The sequence below is a fragment of the Primulina huaijiensis genome, chromosome 16 (assembly GCF_012295235.1).
Source record: "Primulina huaijiensis isolate GDHJ02 chromosome 16, ASM1229523v2, whole genome shotgun sequence".
Taxonomy (NCBI): Eukaryota; Viridiplantae; Streptophyta; class Magnoliopsida; order Lamiales; family Gesneriaceae; genus Primulina; species Primulina huaijiensis.
Window position 1 is genome coordinate 16,832,186 of NC_133321.1, and position 15,326 is coordinate 16,847,511.

At 33.8% G+C, this 15,326-nt stretch overlaps 1 protein-coding gene and 1 pseudogene across 1 annotated transcript; both read left to right on the top strand.

Annotated features, from left to right (window-relative positions):
* Positions 1 to 371: 371 nt before the first annotated feature.
* On the top strand, positions 372 to 845 carry LOC140961084 (protein SRC2-like). The gene has a single exon (XM_073419395.1). It carries the CDS (start codon positions 372 to 374, stop codon positions 843 to 845), a length of 474 nt encoding a protein of 157 aa, XP_073275496.1.
* Positions 846 to 8,047: 7,202 nt separating this feature from the next.
* On the top strand, positions 8,048 to 13,420 carry LOC140960795 (oxysterol-binding protein-related protein 1C-like; annotated as a pseudogene).
* Positions 13,421 to 15,326: the final 1,906 nt, after the last annotated feature.

Consider the following 15,326-nt stretch of genomic DNA (forward strand, 5'->3'; position numbering starts at 1 on the left):
CATGCTGAAATCAATCAGCCAAAATGTCTATTTAATCTTTCCTTCGTCTGAAAATCTAAATTTAAAGGCTTAAATTATTTGAATGATATTAAATTAGATATTTAATAAATTTTTGTAACGACCAATAAATTATATAATTTATAGAATTAAAAAATCTGATTATGTACGAATATTATTGTATTAAAAAGTCACAAGTTGAATCTTGCAAATATTTATTTTTCCTCAGCTCGCAGCTTCGATGAAATTTTATATGTTTACAAACCATCTCCTTCTAGTCTTCTTCTTCTTCTCCTCCAACGATTTATTATATATATACTTCGTATGTATCTATATCATCCTCAGACAGATCATTCTGACCATTAATCAATCCCATGGAGTGCAGGAAATTCGAGATAACCTTAATATCAGCACACGACCTGGAAAACGTGCGCATCCTGGGCAAGATGAAGGTCCACGCCCGGGTTTCGATCGGGTCGACCAACCAGGAGACGGAGAAACGGACCCCGACAGATGGGCATGGGGAGACCAACCCGACCTGGAACTTCACCATGAAGTACACCATAAGTGAATCCATGATACAGCACTACAACACCATGCTGGTGATCAAGCTGTACTGTAAAAGGAAGCTGGGAGACAGATACGTTGGAGAAATACATACTCCCATGAAAGAGCTGTTCGAATTCGCTAAGCCTATGGGTGGGAGCTGTATCCTGAGCTTCCCCGTGCAGAAGGGCTGCGTAAATTCCCAGGGTGAGATCAGGTTTTCTTGCAGGTTTGGAGAGAAGGTGATGCTCGATGACTTGCTGTTGGCTGAAAATCTTGCTGCGGGAATGAGTCTTGGATGAGTACTAATTTACTTTTGGTTTTTGTATTCCATTTTTCATGAGTATATTGTGCATGTGTGTGTCCAAGAGAGGAAAAAAATTTGCGTGGGAACCTGTAAATATTATGATATCTTTGGATATTTTGCTTCTGTGAGATATCAATCCACTGTTTTACTGATCTTTTGCAAAAAAAAAACTAAAAACTAAAACTTGGTTATAAAGTTTCTGTGCATATCTACTGGATCCAGCGAGTTGAACACGTAAATAAATTCAGATATGGCATGAAGTTGGGAATTCAAGAATGGATTTGATTTCTTGTTTTGTTTTGTGTATCAAGAAAGGTATGCCAATTACAAGAAAGTCGTTCTCAAATAATGTTAAGCTTGCAAGTCAAGCAAGCCAAAGGTAAACTCTACATCCAAAATAATATTAATTAGTTGGGAATTGTTGCAATCAATATTTTCTAAATATATGCAATTTATTAAATAAAGCTTGACATTAGATTCATATATAGAAAGACTACGCAATATCAATGATGAGCCAGTTGACTTCATAATATATATGTTTATCTAATGTTGTGAAGTTTAATTATTTTAAAATAATTTGAATTTATAAGGTAATTTTAAATTATGTATAATTATTATACTCTATTTGAATTAATTCAATCTAATTATAATGTATATTTATAACTTCTTGTGCAGTTTTTTTTTTTACCTTAGTTTTCCTAACTTCTTGTATCGATCGTTATTAGTTATGGTAAATATTTATTTCTAATCATAATATTTGATGTGATATGATAAAAACTGGTTAATATAATTTTTTTAATAAAATAATGTTATGTTTTATTTAATAAAAGAATTATTATAGATAAGATAATCTGAGTATTATTAAATAAAGTTTGATAAAAATAGATTTAATATTACTCGACATAACGTTTACCCACAAAAATGGTCGTTCTGAGGCCGAAGCTTGTACGAAGCCTCTGCACGAGCTTCTTCCAAGTTCCAACTTACCCGCAAGTTCCATCATGAAAGGTGTCTTTGATCCATGAGTGATTCGTAATAAGTCCCAAGTTTTGGTTAGCAACTTAACTGCTTCTTCTGTCTCGCCAAGCAGCCTGTAAAATCAAGAGCATCAGCAATGCTGCAGTTCCTGGGCATTGATCAATGGAACTAAACATTATAAGAAAAAATGAAAAATGAATTGCATGGGAATTAAATGAAGAAACAGAAAACAAGAATGTTACGTAGACAAATATAACACCTTTGGTAATGTATGAATCGGCTTTAGCTGATTTCGTCATATAGACAGCAGTAAATAGTTCAGAAAAGAAGATGAACAAAGCTAGTTGCACAAATAGAAGAAAAGGGGAAATAAAAAATTGTTACCATTCAAGTTTTCCACATGTATAATATTGCCATCCAAGCAATGGAATGAATCTTGGATACACACCTGTGTTAAAGCGGGAATTCAGCATTCAAAACAAGGAAAGAAAAGGCACGCCTAGCGAATAGTACATTCAAGAACCATATATTTTTAGTTTTTAACGACCAAGAAATATATAAGCCAAAAAGCAGAATATATCAAACGCCACATGTCAAATGGCCAAGAAAAGCAGTGAATTGGGTGCTAGTCAGTGGACACAAGACTGACCTATATATCTATCTCCCATATAGCCAGTTTTTTGTCTACTACATTGATCATAAAACTGGAATTCCAGTACATGATCAAATAATCATAAAACTGGAATTTTAGTGCATGAGCAAATATTTGTTTTACAGTATAGCCATGGACCATCATCGAGTTATCTTGTGGAGAAGTGTGGAGCCCATAAATGCGTGCTCTCATATATTGGAATGGTTAATCTGCAATATGATAGTGCTTCTTTCCAATCTGAAGTTCCATGAATATCTAAACAAATAAAGTTTCGTGAGTGTATGTATATAAACGATCCGAGGAAGTAAATTTTGAGAGGAACAAAAGAACCAAGCATGTGCCTTTAGAAGTGTCTCTCTAGTCCACATAAGATTGATTGAAAATGGATGGTCTAACTTCATTTGGAGTTTCTCGATAATCATATAAGCAGCACTTGCCTCGGCATTACCTGAATTCTGTACTAATTTCGAGAATTTCTCAAGCCAAGTTCGTGTTCATGACTGTTTTAAATAATGTTCTAAAAAGCGTCGTATAGGACCGCCCAAGCGCTAGCCCCAATTTTTAAAACCGCCAAGGCGGCCGCTTAATTTAATATATAGAATTTTTATTTTTTTAATTTTAATTTTTTTAAAAAATATTATTTGATATATTTTTCAATCAATTTATATAAAATAAAGATCAATTTGAGTTTGAATATGATATACAAGAACTATTGGAGAAATATGTAGATGAATAAGAAGAATTAGTTATTTAGGTAAAAAAAGAGAAGACGCTTAGGCGCTAGATGTTGGGTGGTCATCCGCCTACTGCCTATCGTTTTTTAGAACATTGGTTTTAAACCATATGTAGTCTTCTTAATTAATGTGCATATTGTTTCTCCAAATTGTTTTTCGAAGCCTGGTAGAGCATCCATGAATCCATTCAGGAAGACATTTTTTACATCCATCAGATACAAGTGTCAATCAAGATTTGCAGCCAAGGATGGCAGTATTTTGACAGTATTCAGTTTTGCGACTAGTGAGATCTCCTGGTCGTCGATCCCATGTATCTGTGTGTAAAATCTTTGGCCATAAATCTAACTTCATAACGTTCTAACAATCCATCTAAATTGGGTTTCATGGCGATAACTCATTTGCATCCCACTGTTAGTTTTGCTTCAGACAGTTGCATCATTTCCCATGTTCCATTTTTATTCGGTACATTCATCTCTTCAAAGACAGCTTTCTTCCAACTTAGAGCCTCGTCTACAGTCTTAAGAACATACACAATTTGTTGGTGAGAGAAAAAATTTGAATATTGTGTAGATAAATTTTTGTAAGTCGCGTGATTTGAGAGTGGGTGTTGAGTACAAGTTCTAAAACTTGTGTCGCTGCGTTGTGGAGTTTCAAAACTCGATTATTGCCGTTGGTAGAGTGGAAGGAAATTGTGATAGTTGAGTTGAGTGACGAGATGAGAATTTATGAATTTTTTAACTAATTAAAAGTAAAATAGACAAATACCCATATGTAAGTAGGGATGACAATGGACAGAGTATGGGTCGGATTTCATACATCTATCCACATATCTATTTATTAAATTCATCCTCATACCAATCTCCATACCCATCGTGTATTGAATTTCATCCCCATACACATACCCATCGAATTATCGGATACTCATACCCTAGCCAAATACTCAATTATCATATACAATTGAATTTTTTCAAATTGAAATTGTTTCATTGAAGTTATGAATATTTAAAAAATTATTTAAATGAACAATAAGAAAAATTATTCACGCTTTATAATAAGTGTGTGTGTATATATATATATATATAATGAAGTTTTATATATTTTCTTCTCTTTTAATATACAAACCATCGTTTTCTTTAAATTTAAAATTTATGATTATATGTATTGAAAACTCCGAAAATCGGTGGATTGACTGATGAATCTTTAATATAAATAAATATAATTACTATATATATACATATATATATAATATATATTAATTTAAACGGGTATTCGGGTCTAGTGTGAGTCGGATTATATCAAACCCGCCTCCATACCCGAACCCGAAAATCTCCATACCCGATTACTCAATTATTTAATCGGGTCGAAAAATCCCTCCATACTCTCTTCTATTCTGGTCGAGTATCGAATCTTCCAACGAGTTCGGAGGAAATTGTCATCCCTAGATGTAAGGAGTGAAAACATAAGAAAAACTTTAATTTCATAGACCGTATATAAAAAATAATCTTACAAGGACCGGTCCACCATAAAAAGTAATATGGCTGTAAGGATTTTACACAGATCTACTTTTGGGCTTTTGGACTATAAATAAATCTATGTCTACATGACCCGTGGATGTGATTTTTTACTTTAGTGACTATAAACAGCTTCCTCTTTCCACTTTACTGAAAAAAAGAAAGAAAAGTAGATTGGATTGGTCCATTTTTAAATCTCCTTTCTTGTGTCTGAATTTAAGGATTGGACAGATTACCACCACAAGAGGGCCGACTCATGCAATAATTCTCTGTCCATCTGCGCCTGAAATGGATACGGCGGCATTTATGTTTTATTTAATTTTTTTTTACCCTAAATCCTATTTCTTCCAATAATATAATTTTTTTTTTAATTTTTATTGAATGTTGCATTTCATATGAAAGTAGTAGGGTTTGGATTGATGTGATGCCATTTACTCCATGTGGCTACAGTATTGTTTTCAATATTTCTCTTGTCAACGTAAAACTAGCCTTCAATAAGCATGGATCCATGTGAAAACTTCTCCGGCTTTGAAAGGTTCTCGGGCAATCGGTTCCGAACTTCCGATCATGTTTTACATATTGCGTTTTGCATGGATAGACGAAAACGAAACTTTTTTTCTCATGTTTGTTATAAATCAGTTTACTTAATTTTACAATAACGATTAATTTTGCTGATTATCTTGAGTTATTGAGCAAGTTAGGATATAAAGAAAAAGAACTAAAAAAAAATTATATTTGAGAGTTTATAATCACAAAGCACATTGTTTATGACAAGATTGGATAAAAAGTATTATTCTCACTAAAGTTTTGTTTTTTTCTTGCCCGCCCAAACTCTCTATTCTCAATTGTCTTCCTCTTTTGTTCAACATACGTCTCGAAAATGACATTCAACTTCAAAAGAAAATATTGCATATACAGAGGCAAATGTAATTAGGCATGATTGAAATTATTACATGGGTCCATGTTTTTTATCCGTTGTTGTAGCTCAATTAGCGATAGTTTTTCATATTCCGTCGCTAATATTTGCTGGCCAATTTACGACAGTTTTATAAACCGTCGCTTATATTAGCGACAGATTACCATCAAGACCGTCGCTAAATTTTTTAATGATGTCCGTCGCTATTATTTTCATTAAAATAAAAAAAATATTTTTAATAATTTAATAAATCTAAAAAAATACTTGACTATGCTAACTATATTCATGATCTTAACTAACACTCAAAAATTTAAAAAAAATTAAGCGAAAAAATTTATCCTAAATCGAAACTAAAATCGTGTAAGAGAAAAATTTTAAGTGTTGTAAAGAGGTGTGAAGAAAATGGACTGAGAATGCGACTATTTATAGAAAATTTGCGACGGTTTTTTGTTAAACTGTCGCTATTAGCGACGGTAATTTCGTTTAACTATCGCAAATTAAAAAATTGTCGCTCATTGTAGCGACGGTTTTCTCTAAACCGTCGATGATTTCATGTAAGAGAGAAAAATTTTAAGTGTTGTAAAGTAGTGCGGAGAAAATGGACTGAGAATGCGTCTATTTATAGAAAATTTGCGACAGTTTTTGGTTAAACTGTCGCTATTATCGACGGTAATTTCATTTAACTATCGCAAATTTAAAAACTGTCGCTCATTGTAGCGACGGTTTAGAGAAAACTGTCGCTAATTTAAAATTAACGACGGTTTTGTTTAAAGCCATCACTAAATTTAGCGATGGTTGTGATAAAACCGTCGCAAATATAGCGACGGTTTAAGAAAAACTGTCGTTAAATCAAAACATGCGACGGTTTTATCATAACCGTCGCTAAATTAGCGACGGTTAAAGCAAAACTGTAGCTACATATAGCAACAGTTTAAAAAAACTGTTGTCGTTTGTCCAAAAAATACGCTAATCGAAAACCGTTGTCAATTGTCCAAAAAAACACGGCAAAAGACAACGGTTTTGTAAAAGACAACGGTTTTGTAAAACCGTTGTCAAAACGCACCTACGACAACGATTTTCACTAAAATCGTTGTTAAAAACTATACGACGACGGTTTTTCACAAAAACCGTTGTCATATGTGCGTTGTCGTTGGGCGTTTTTCTTGTAGTGTGTATGAAATTAAAAATCCAAAAATTATATTACATATATATATCCAATTGAAGTTGATTGATACTCAATTTAAGTCATCTGATGCCTGAAATTCATACATTTGTACATTATTTTCTACAAGATGTACCTTATTGACCATAAATAGATGCTTAAAATTTGTACATTTATGTTATAATCTCAACGATTTGTACTTATATTTATTTTTTTAGTTTTTGTGTCTTACATATATCATAAATAATATACAAAATTAAAATTCATTTATACTCAAAACTCATAAATTTATTTCACAATTTCAATAATATGTATATATTTGAACCCAAAAAAAATATTATGAAACTGAAATGATAAAAACACTGGATTGAAAGAACTCAATTCCTCAAACAAATTTTTGACACAAATATTGAATTCTAAATTATATTTGATACTAGGGATTGAATCCAAGATTCTCATAGTTATTCTTCTTCTTTTTTTTTTTTAAAAAAAAAGGAAAAACGAATTAGTCAATAGTACAGGTACAACCCATTGATTTTTGTGAAATGACCTACACGTTCGCATCTTGTCGGTCAAAACCTTTTTGACGTTTTAGTTTTTTTTTTTTAAAAAAAAAAATTTGAGTCGCATTTTAATATAATTATATATATTTTTGAGACAATATATTTAGTATATTACTATTTAATAAAGCTAGCATTTTTTAAAAACCAATAAAGTCTCATGTATAATTGTCTCATGTATCTTTGTTTGTGAAACGATCAATTTTGTAAAGAGTATGTCTTTTGTGAGACAGTCTCACAAATCTTTATATGTGAGACGGGTCAACCCTATCGATATTCACAATAAAAAGCAATACTTTTAGCATAAAAAGTAATATTTTTTCAAGTATGATCCAAATAAGAGATCCGTCTCACAAAATACGACCTGTGAGACGGTTTCATACAAGTTTTTGTTTTTTGTAAATATTTATGATAATAAATAATACTCTGTATAAAAATTAATATTTTTTCATCGATTACTTAAATAAGAGATATGTATCAAAAAAAATTTTGTGAAGAATAAATTAGTTGAAATATACAATTTAGTAATATTAGAATTCCACAAGTTTTGTGAAGAATAAATTAGTTTATTTCGATAATATATAATATGATAAACACATAATAATATTATAAAATTCTTTGAGTTTTTAAAACAGTATGTAAAGTGTAAATGCGTATCAAGTTGCCACGTTTCTCCAACTGCTTCTCTCCCCCCGAGATATTCTCTGTTTTCATTTATACGAATTCCTGCCTTCCAACTTCCAATCTATGCACCCACAACTCGTTCATGTATATGTATACTGTTGACTCTGCCTCCAGTTTTGGAAAGATTTGATGCGTTTACAATAATCTTAAAATGCACCCATTTTGCTGCATATCGCCATTGTCGATAACCAACTCCTCCGACGTATCACCGGCTCCATTTCCGACGTCAGATCTGCAGATCATGAGTCAGGTTTCTGTTATGTCTGGGGCCGAGCAGGGTCCCAAGTTTGTTGCTGCTGCTTTGAATAACATCAACAATCACAATCACAATCACATTCAGAATCAACATAGCCGTGAAGTGAAGATGAATGATATAGTTGGGAATGGGATTTCAGGGATATTGTATAAATGGGTTAATTATGGTAAAGGGTGGAGGCCTCGATGGTTTGTTTTGCAAGATGGAGTGCTGAGTTACTATAAGATCCATGGGCCGGATAAAATTGTGCTTAATCCCGAGACCGAGAAAGGATCCAAAGTAATTGGGGAAGATTCATTGAGGAGAATTTCGCGCCAGGATAAGCATCATTTTTACAATAAGAACGTGACCGGTAGTTCATCCACTAAAGGACGAAAGCCTGTTGGTGAAGTTCATCTAAAGGTTTCATCTTTAATCAGACTGTGTTGGCACTAATGATTACTTACTAGATGTAACGTGTTTCGTTGTCTAATATGATCATTTGAAAAGGGAAATTAGTCTGGTTTATGGGAAGATAATGATTTTCTCCCTCTTTGTACCGAAGAATTCTTTGCATGTTGCTTTGTGAGCGATCTTTGGGTTCCATTTTTTGGGTCCATTTTATTTTATCTTTTTATGGTATAGAGTCGTTATCACGTTATGTATGCTTCTTAAGCTTTGAACTTCATGAAACGAACAGTTTTCTACTTTGAGTTAAAATCAGGACGAAATTGTTCTGTATTTTGTCTACGAACACCAATTCGAATTCTTTCCCATTATTGTTCAAGTATTTTCTGAAAGTTTTCGGTATATCCTTAGATTTTTTTTTCTTGGTTTATGAAGAATATGGTTTGTGTAACCTGTGGTTGCTATGGTTTTGTTTTTTTTCTTTCTAGCTGTATGCACTGGCATGATTCAGATATGCAGGTTATGTTTTCTAATACATCTGAAAATTCTATGGTGTGGTGTTTACTATAGATTTTTTCTCTGTAGGTCTCCTCTGTCAGAGAGAGCCAATCCGATGACAAAAGATTCTCCATTTTCACTGGTACAAAGAGGCTTCATTTGAGGTCTGAGAGCAGAGAGGACCGAATTGTATGGACGGAGGCATTGCGGGCTGTGAAGGATATGTTTCCAAGGATGTCTAACGGTGAGTTAATGGCTCCTGTGGACAATGTAGATATCTCAACAGAAAAATTAAGGCAGAGATTATTGAAGGCAAATGCCAGTAAGACTGCTATTCAGGATAGCGAGCAGATAATAAAGAACGAATTTGCNTGGGACAAGGACTATCTGTTCTTTTATTCTTAATGGTATACTCTACTTTCTTGGGTAAAATTGGGTTGCTATATTCTGCAGACAGAAAAGGTGGATCTGGAGAACACAGTTGTTGATGAGAGCCAAAGACAGATAAAGGAAGTCGGAGCATCCTCGAGATCAAGTATGCATTGCCAGAAAATTTTACTTTTTTTTGCTTACATGAGCGAGTAAATGAATCTATGGTGACTTCCTCGATTTTTAAGCTAAGTAGAATTTTTTCACTAGTTGATCTCGGTTATTTAGGTTTTCTAGTTGTCTGGTTGTTGTGTTTTTAAGACTAATTAGTTATTTGAACCAATGTGGTTGTGAAAGATAATATAATTTACTGTCAATAAATATTTTCAATACTACCTCAGCGAAGTTTTTCTGTTTTCTTGAACTTTTGTTTCCATCGTTTTGTCGAATGGATTAGATGCCTGTTTGTATTTTAAGTGCATTGCAGCCGTATCTCATTATTGTCTTTGATTCTTCTATTAGAAAGCACAACTGAATCTGAGGATGAAAATGAAAACGTAGATGCTGCAGAGGATGATATGGATGATGAAGACGATACTTTCAACGACACTAGGGATTTTCTTTCATCTAGCTCTTTTAAAAGCATTGGTTCTGACTTTAGGTCATTGTCATTTTCATCGGGTGAAGATGAACCTTCTGCTTCTGAAGCTTTGGACAATATTGTTTACCCTGTCATTCAATCATCCGGATCAAACTTTCCTCATGTCAAGCGGCGTAAGAAACTGCCAGACCCTGTCGAGAAAGAGAAAGGAGTGAGTTTATGGTCAATGATTAAAGATAACATCGGGAAGGATCTTACAAAAGTATGTCTGCCTGTATACTTCAATGAGCCTCTCTCTTCTCTGCAGAAATGTTTTGAGGATTTGGAATATTCATTTCTTATTGATCGGGCTTATGAATGGGGAAAGAAGGTAAGTTCTTGTTCAAAATGGTAGTTGAGTTTCTCATTGTGCTTGGCTGATGAATATTTGACCTGTTTCAAAATAAATAAATAAACAAGTGACCACCTTAATACTCATTGGAAATTTTTTCTAATAGTTAAACCAGAAGGATCAGTTTTTCCATGTGGTACTATTGGATAACTTGATTTAGTTGGGTTTGGAAGCTTTGGGGGATTCAGGTTGAAGTCGATTAATAAATATGGTAGCCCAAAAAATAATAGGAAAAAATGCATTTATTTTTCTTGATGTATTATGGCTACTTCTACGTCCCTCGAGTTACAAACTTTTCACATCTATTTCTTGCTGTTGTTGGCATCTCGCTCCAAAAAAGACATTTTTGGTATTTAGACATCAAGCAGTTTCTTTGTTGATTGCCCTTACCGGTGCTTGACTAAGACGAAAGTAAAAGATGAAAAAGGAGTTCTTGGTTAAATGTGCAGGCAAGAATCTGGATCTAGAATTGCAGGAACTTCTTTATTTGAAAACAGAAGAGAGGGATCAACTTCTGCCATAACATAATCCTTGTAGATTGTTCCTCGTAACCTTTTTAGTCCTAGGTTTGAGTTGTTCCTCCCATTTCTGGAAAACCCATGTCTTCATGTGTAGTTGCCATATATTTTCATCAGAATTCTTCACTGTTCTTGCTATATTTGTCTGTTGGAAAGATATTTTATTTTTATTAACACGTGAAAAAATATCTGATTGCCTTTCTCTTCTCGCGACCAACCATTTTCTATAGAACACTACGACTCACTATTTTTGTGAATTATTTGTGTTTTTAAGTGGCAAAGAAAGAGCAGAGTAATCACAAGAACTTTGACTTGATAATGCTCTAGGACACATGATTCTTATTTTTGGTTACCATCTTGGTGTTTGATTGGTGAATTATAATTTTATAGGGCAATGACCTTATGAGGATTCTCAATTTAGCTGCATTCGCTGTGTCCGGATATGCTTCTACAGAAGGAAGAAATTGCAAACCATTTAATCCATTATTAGGGGAGACTTATGAGGCTGACTATCCAGATAAAGGCCTCCGGTTTTTCTCCGAGAAGGTTCAAGTCCTTTACCTTGAGCAGCCCTCAACATGTCTTATTTTTTAATGGCCGTATCTGTGTCTTCATGTCCCACATTAGTTGCCTTGAGCGAACCAAGATTTTCAACCCATTTTTATCATACGAGGGCCCTGAAAAAGGATTATTCTTTCTCTGTATGCATTTGATAAAACAAAACAATAGCAACTCCTGATTCTTTTTGTTCAGGTGAGTCACCACCCCATGATTGTAGCATGTCATTGTGAGGGAACAGGCTGGAGGTTTTACGGTGATAGCAACTTGAAAAGTAAATTTTGGGGTCGCTCGATTCAGCTTGATCCAGTTGGTATTTTGACTATTGAATGCGATGACGGAGAAGTCTTTCATTGGAGCAAGGTATTCCCTTATAATATCGGGGAGCTTTAATCTTGGTGACTTTCATAAAAAACACACACTTCGTTATGACAGGTGACGACATCAATATACAATCTTATTTTGGGGAAACTTTACTGTGATCACTACGGTACGATGCATATAAGAGGAAACCGCAATTACTCTTGTAAACTGAAGTTTAAAGAGCAGTCTATAATAGACAGAAATCCTCATCAGGTACTTCTTGTCCAGTTATATCTCTGAGGCCTCTCTGGTATGGATGAATTTTGTTGGTTTTTTTTTATGAATCGTGACTTAATGCTTATCTTCTAAGATTCAGATAGAGAATTAGGCTAATAGAAGAAAATGGTCATAATGGATCCTTAACAAGGTTGCAGTTTATCTTTGTTGGGCTCAGGTGCAGGGAGTAGTCCAAGACAAGAGTGGAAAGATAGTAGCAACTTTGTTTGGAAAATGGGATGAGAGCATGTATTATGTCTATGGAGACTATTCCTCTAGAGGAAAAGGTTTCGAATCTACGTCAGAAGCTCACTTGCTTTGGAACCGTAGCAAACCTCCGAAATTTCCTACACGTTATAACTTGACACGCTTTGCCATCACGCTGAATGAGATTATGCCAGGGATGAAGGTGACTTTTATGGACTCGGTACTTTTTTGTGTTTGAACAAATGCGAAATTGTTTCCTCAAGCAAGTTTTAATGCGGATGTTCCCCTTTTACATAGCGGATGTTCCCCTTTTACATAATCTGTCCAAGTAGTTGTAAATATATTAATGTGATTACAACTCTTCCTCGATATTTCAAGTTTGCCATTCATAGGGTGGAGTCACCTGTTACATGCCAAGATCTTGCCATTTTTTTGTTATGCTCTGGAATATTAGATTGAACAAACTACGTGAATGAACGTATATCCCTTGGCAGGAAAAGTTGCCCCCGACAGATTCAAGACTGAGGCCTGATCAAAGGTGCTTGGAAAATGGACAGTATAATATGGCAAATGCTGAAAAATTAAGGCTAGAGCAGCGACAGCGACAGGTTACTACTACTTTCACTGCATATTCATTGTTTATTTCATACTTATTCTAAATCTTCCATTATATAAAAACCAGGCTCAGAAGATGCAAGAAAGCGGATGGAAGCCACGATGGTTTGTCAAAGACAAAGAAACCGGTGCATACCGTTATCTTGGTGGTTACTGGGAAGCTAAGGAAGTAGGCAACTGGGAATCTTGCCCTGATATCTTTGGCCATATAGCTAGTGAGGATTGATTAACAACAAAATAGGAGTTTTATTTTAGTTTCGAAGTTCAATTCTCTTTCAGAGTACAATTGGACTTGAAGCTGCTGCAAATATGTAAACTAACATGAATGATTGGGTGTGTAGTAGTTTAGTGAGTTAATGAAATTAATAAATATTTTTATAAATCCACTTTGATTATATGATTTATTTTGGGGAATAACTTCTGGGATTTATTCTTCTTCTAAAATAAAACTCAATTTTGAAGTATATTTATTTTTATTTTGTATTCATAATTGTTTAATTGTAATTAAAAATTGTGTAATTTCAAGATTAAACAAGAAATTAAAATTCTAAATCTCACTGTATTAACAAAATTATAAGTCTCGTAGGGTAAAATATAATATCTCTGAAAAATTATATGATTGTATTTACATTGTCTTATATTTCTTATTCTTTTTTACTTACTCATGGAGAATTTATTAAAATACTATCTATTTTAATATGTTAGCTTTATAATTCATTTTGCCTGATTAATATTTAACAAAATATTTTTCGCTTTTTTTAGCCCACTCAACTACAAAATCCTGGTTTCGCCCTTGGTCCTCCTAAACGACTGTGACCAATAATCGAGGGAAGCTCAATGCACTTGATATCCCATATATGGGCTCCTTACCTTGGCCCATCAAGAGCAGGCTCAAGCTTTTGGCCCATTTCTAGCTCAGGTGGAAGACAGGCTCATGACATGCCAAATATTCTCCTATAAATACCAGGTTTGAGTGTCTAATTCATTATTCACTATATTGACTTTTAGTAGCACTCTTAGTTGCTCTCTCATTATATACTCAGTCTCTGACTTGAGCGTCGGAGGGACTACGTCGGAACATCCTCCCGTCCCCCTTCTAACGGTCTCTTTTGTGGTTTCAGGCTTAGATTAAATTCAAGGTCTGCACTCGGAATCGAACCCTAAATTTTCAGTGAGTATCAGCAGTTTTAGATAAGAATTAAGGACCTGATCATTTGTAGTTTTCGTATTCGCGGAGGATGAATCGCTCAAATTATTGTTGGAAAAGTGATAAAAATGTTTTCATATTTCTTTTTTTTTAAAAAAAAAAAAAAAACAAATTTTAAATTTCTGCAAATGACACTTTTCTGTAGCGACTCGCTGGGCAATACCGAGAATCATGAGCTTAATAGTTTATTATGTTATTAAGGCTAGATTTTATTGATATAAAAAGACATGCATGACTATGCAGCAGGCGTACGTGCATGAATAATTAAAGTATACACAATATTCAACTTTATATAGGAAAAAATATAAATATAGAGATTTATTCATTATTGATTTGTACTTGACTTAGCCACAAGTCTCTCATGCATGTCGTACCATGTTACAAATTTTTTAAGTAACGTCAACAACTTACTCTAATAGCACAAAATTCAAAACATTTGTAAAAAAACAAAATGATCTTTTACATCATATTTACATTAAAAATATATACTAACAAAGTTTATTCACCCAAGGAGGATTTTGATTCTGAGTCTGAAGCAGAATCTTATTTTGTTGAACTATCGTACAGTTTAATATTTAAGCAATGAGATTTGGTGATGTATATTCCACGCAGCCCGATCGATTTCACGCCTTGGATTTTTACCATTTCTTGTGCATTTGATGGACGTTAGAATGCTTCGGATTTGACATATATNAATAATAAAAATCGTGAAATCACTATTCAGTTCAATCCCGACACCCTTAGCCATCAATCGTGCACGCTTTTTCACAGAGGGTAATAGAGTCAATTCTCAACAGAGTTCACAGAGGGTAATAGAGTCACTTCCCAACAGTTAACTCTTTTATGGTATGTGTATAGTTTTATTTTGTGATTAATACAACTACATATATTACCCTATGGTTACTTCAAATATATTTTGAGAGGGATGATGCTAGTGAATTATATAATTCTCGGGCTAACGTAGTATCCTACAATTCAAGCTAGTCAAGTAATTTGTACAAGAAAATCATGTGCATGACAGGCTACCAGATAAAATAACGTTAAGACGATTCGAACTCATGACTTTTTATCAAATGCTCACTTCACAAACTTT

Excerpts from the sequence above, each read along its gene's own strand:
- LOC140961084 (XM_073419395.1), top strand. The coding sequence starts at position 372 with ATGGAGTGCAGGAAATTCGAGATAACCTTAATATCAGCACACGACCTG.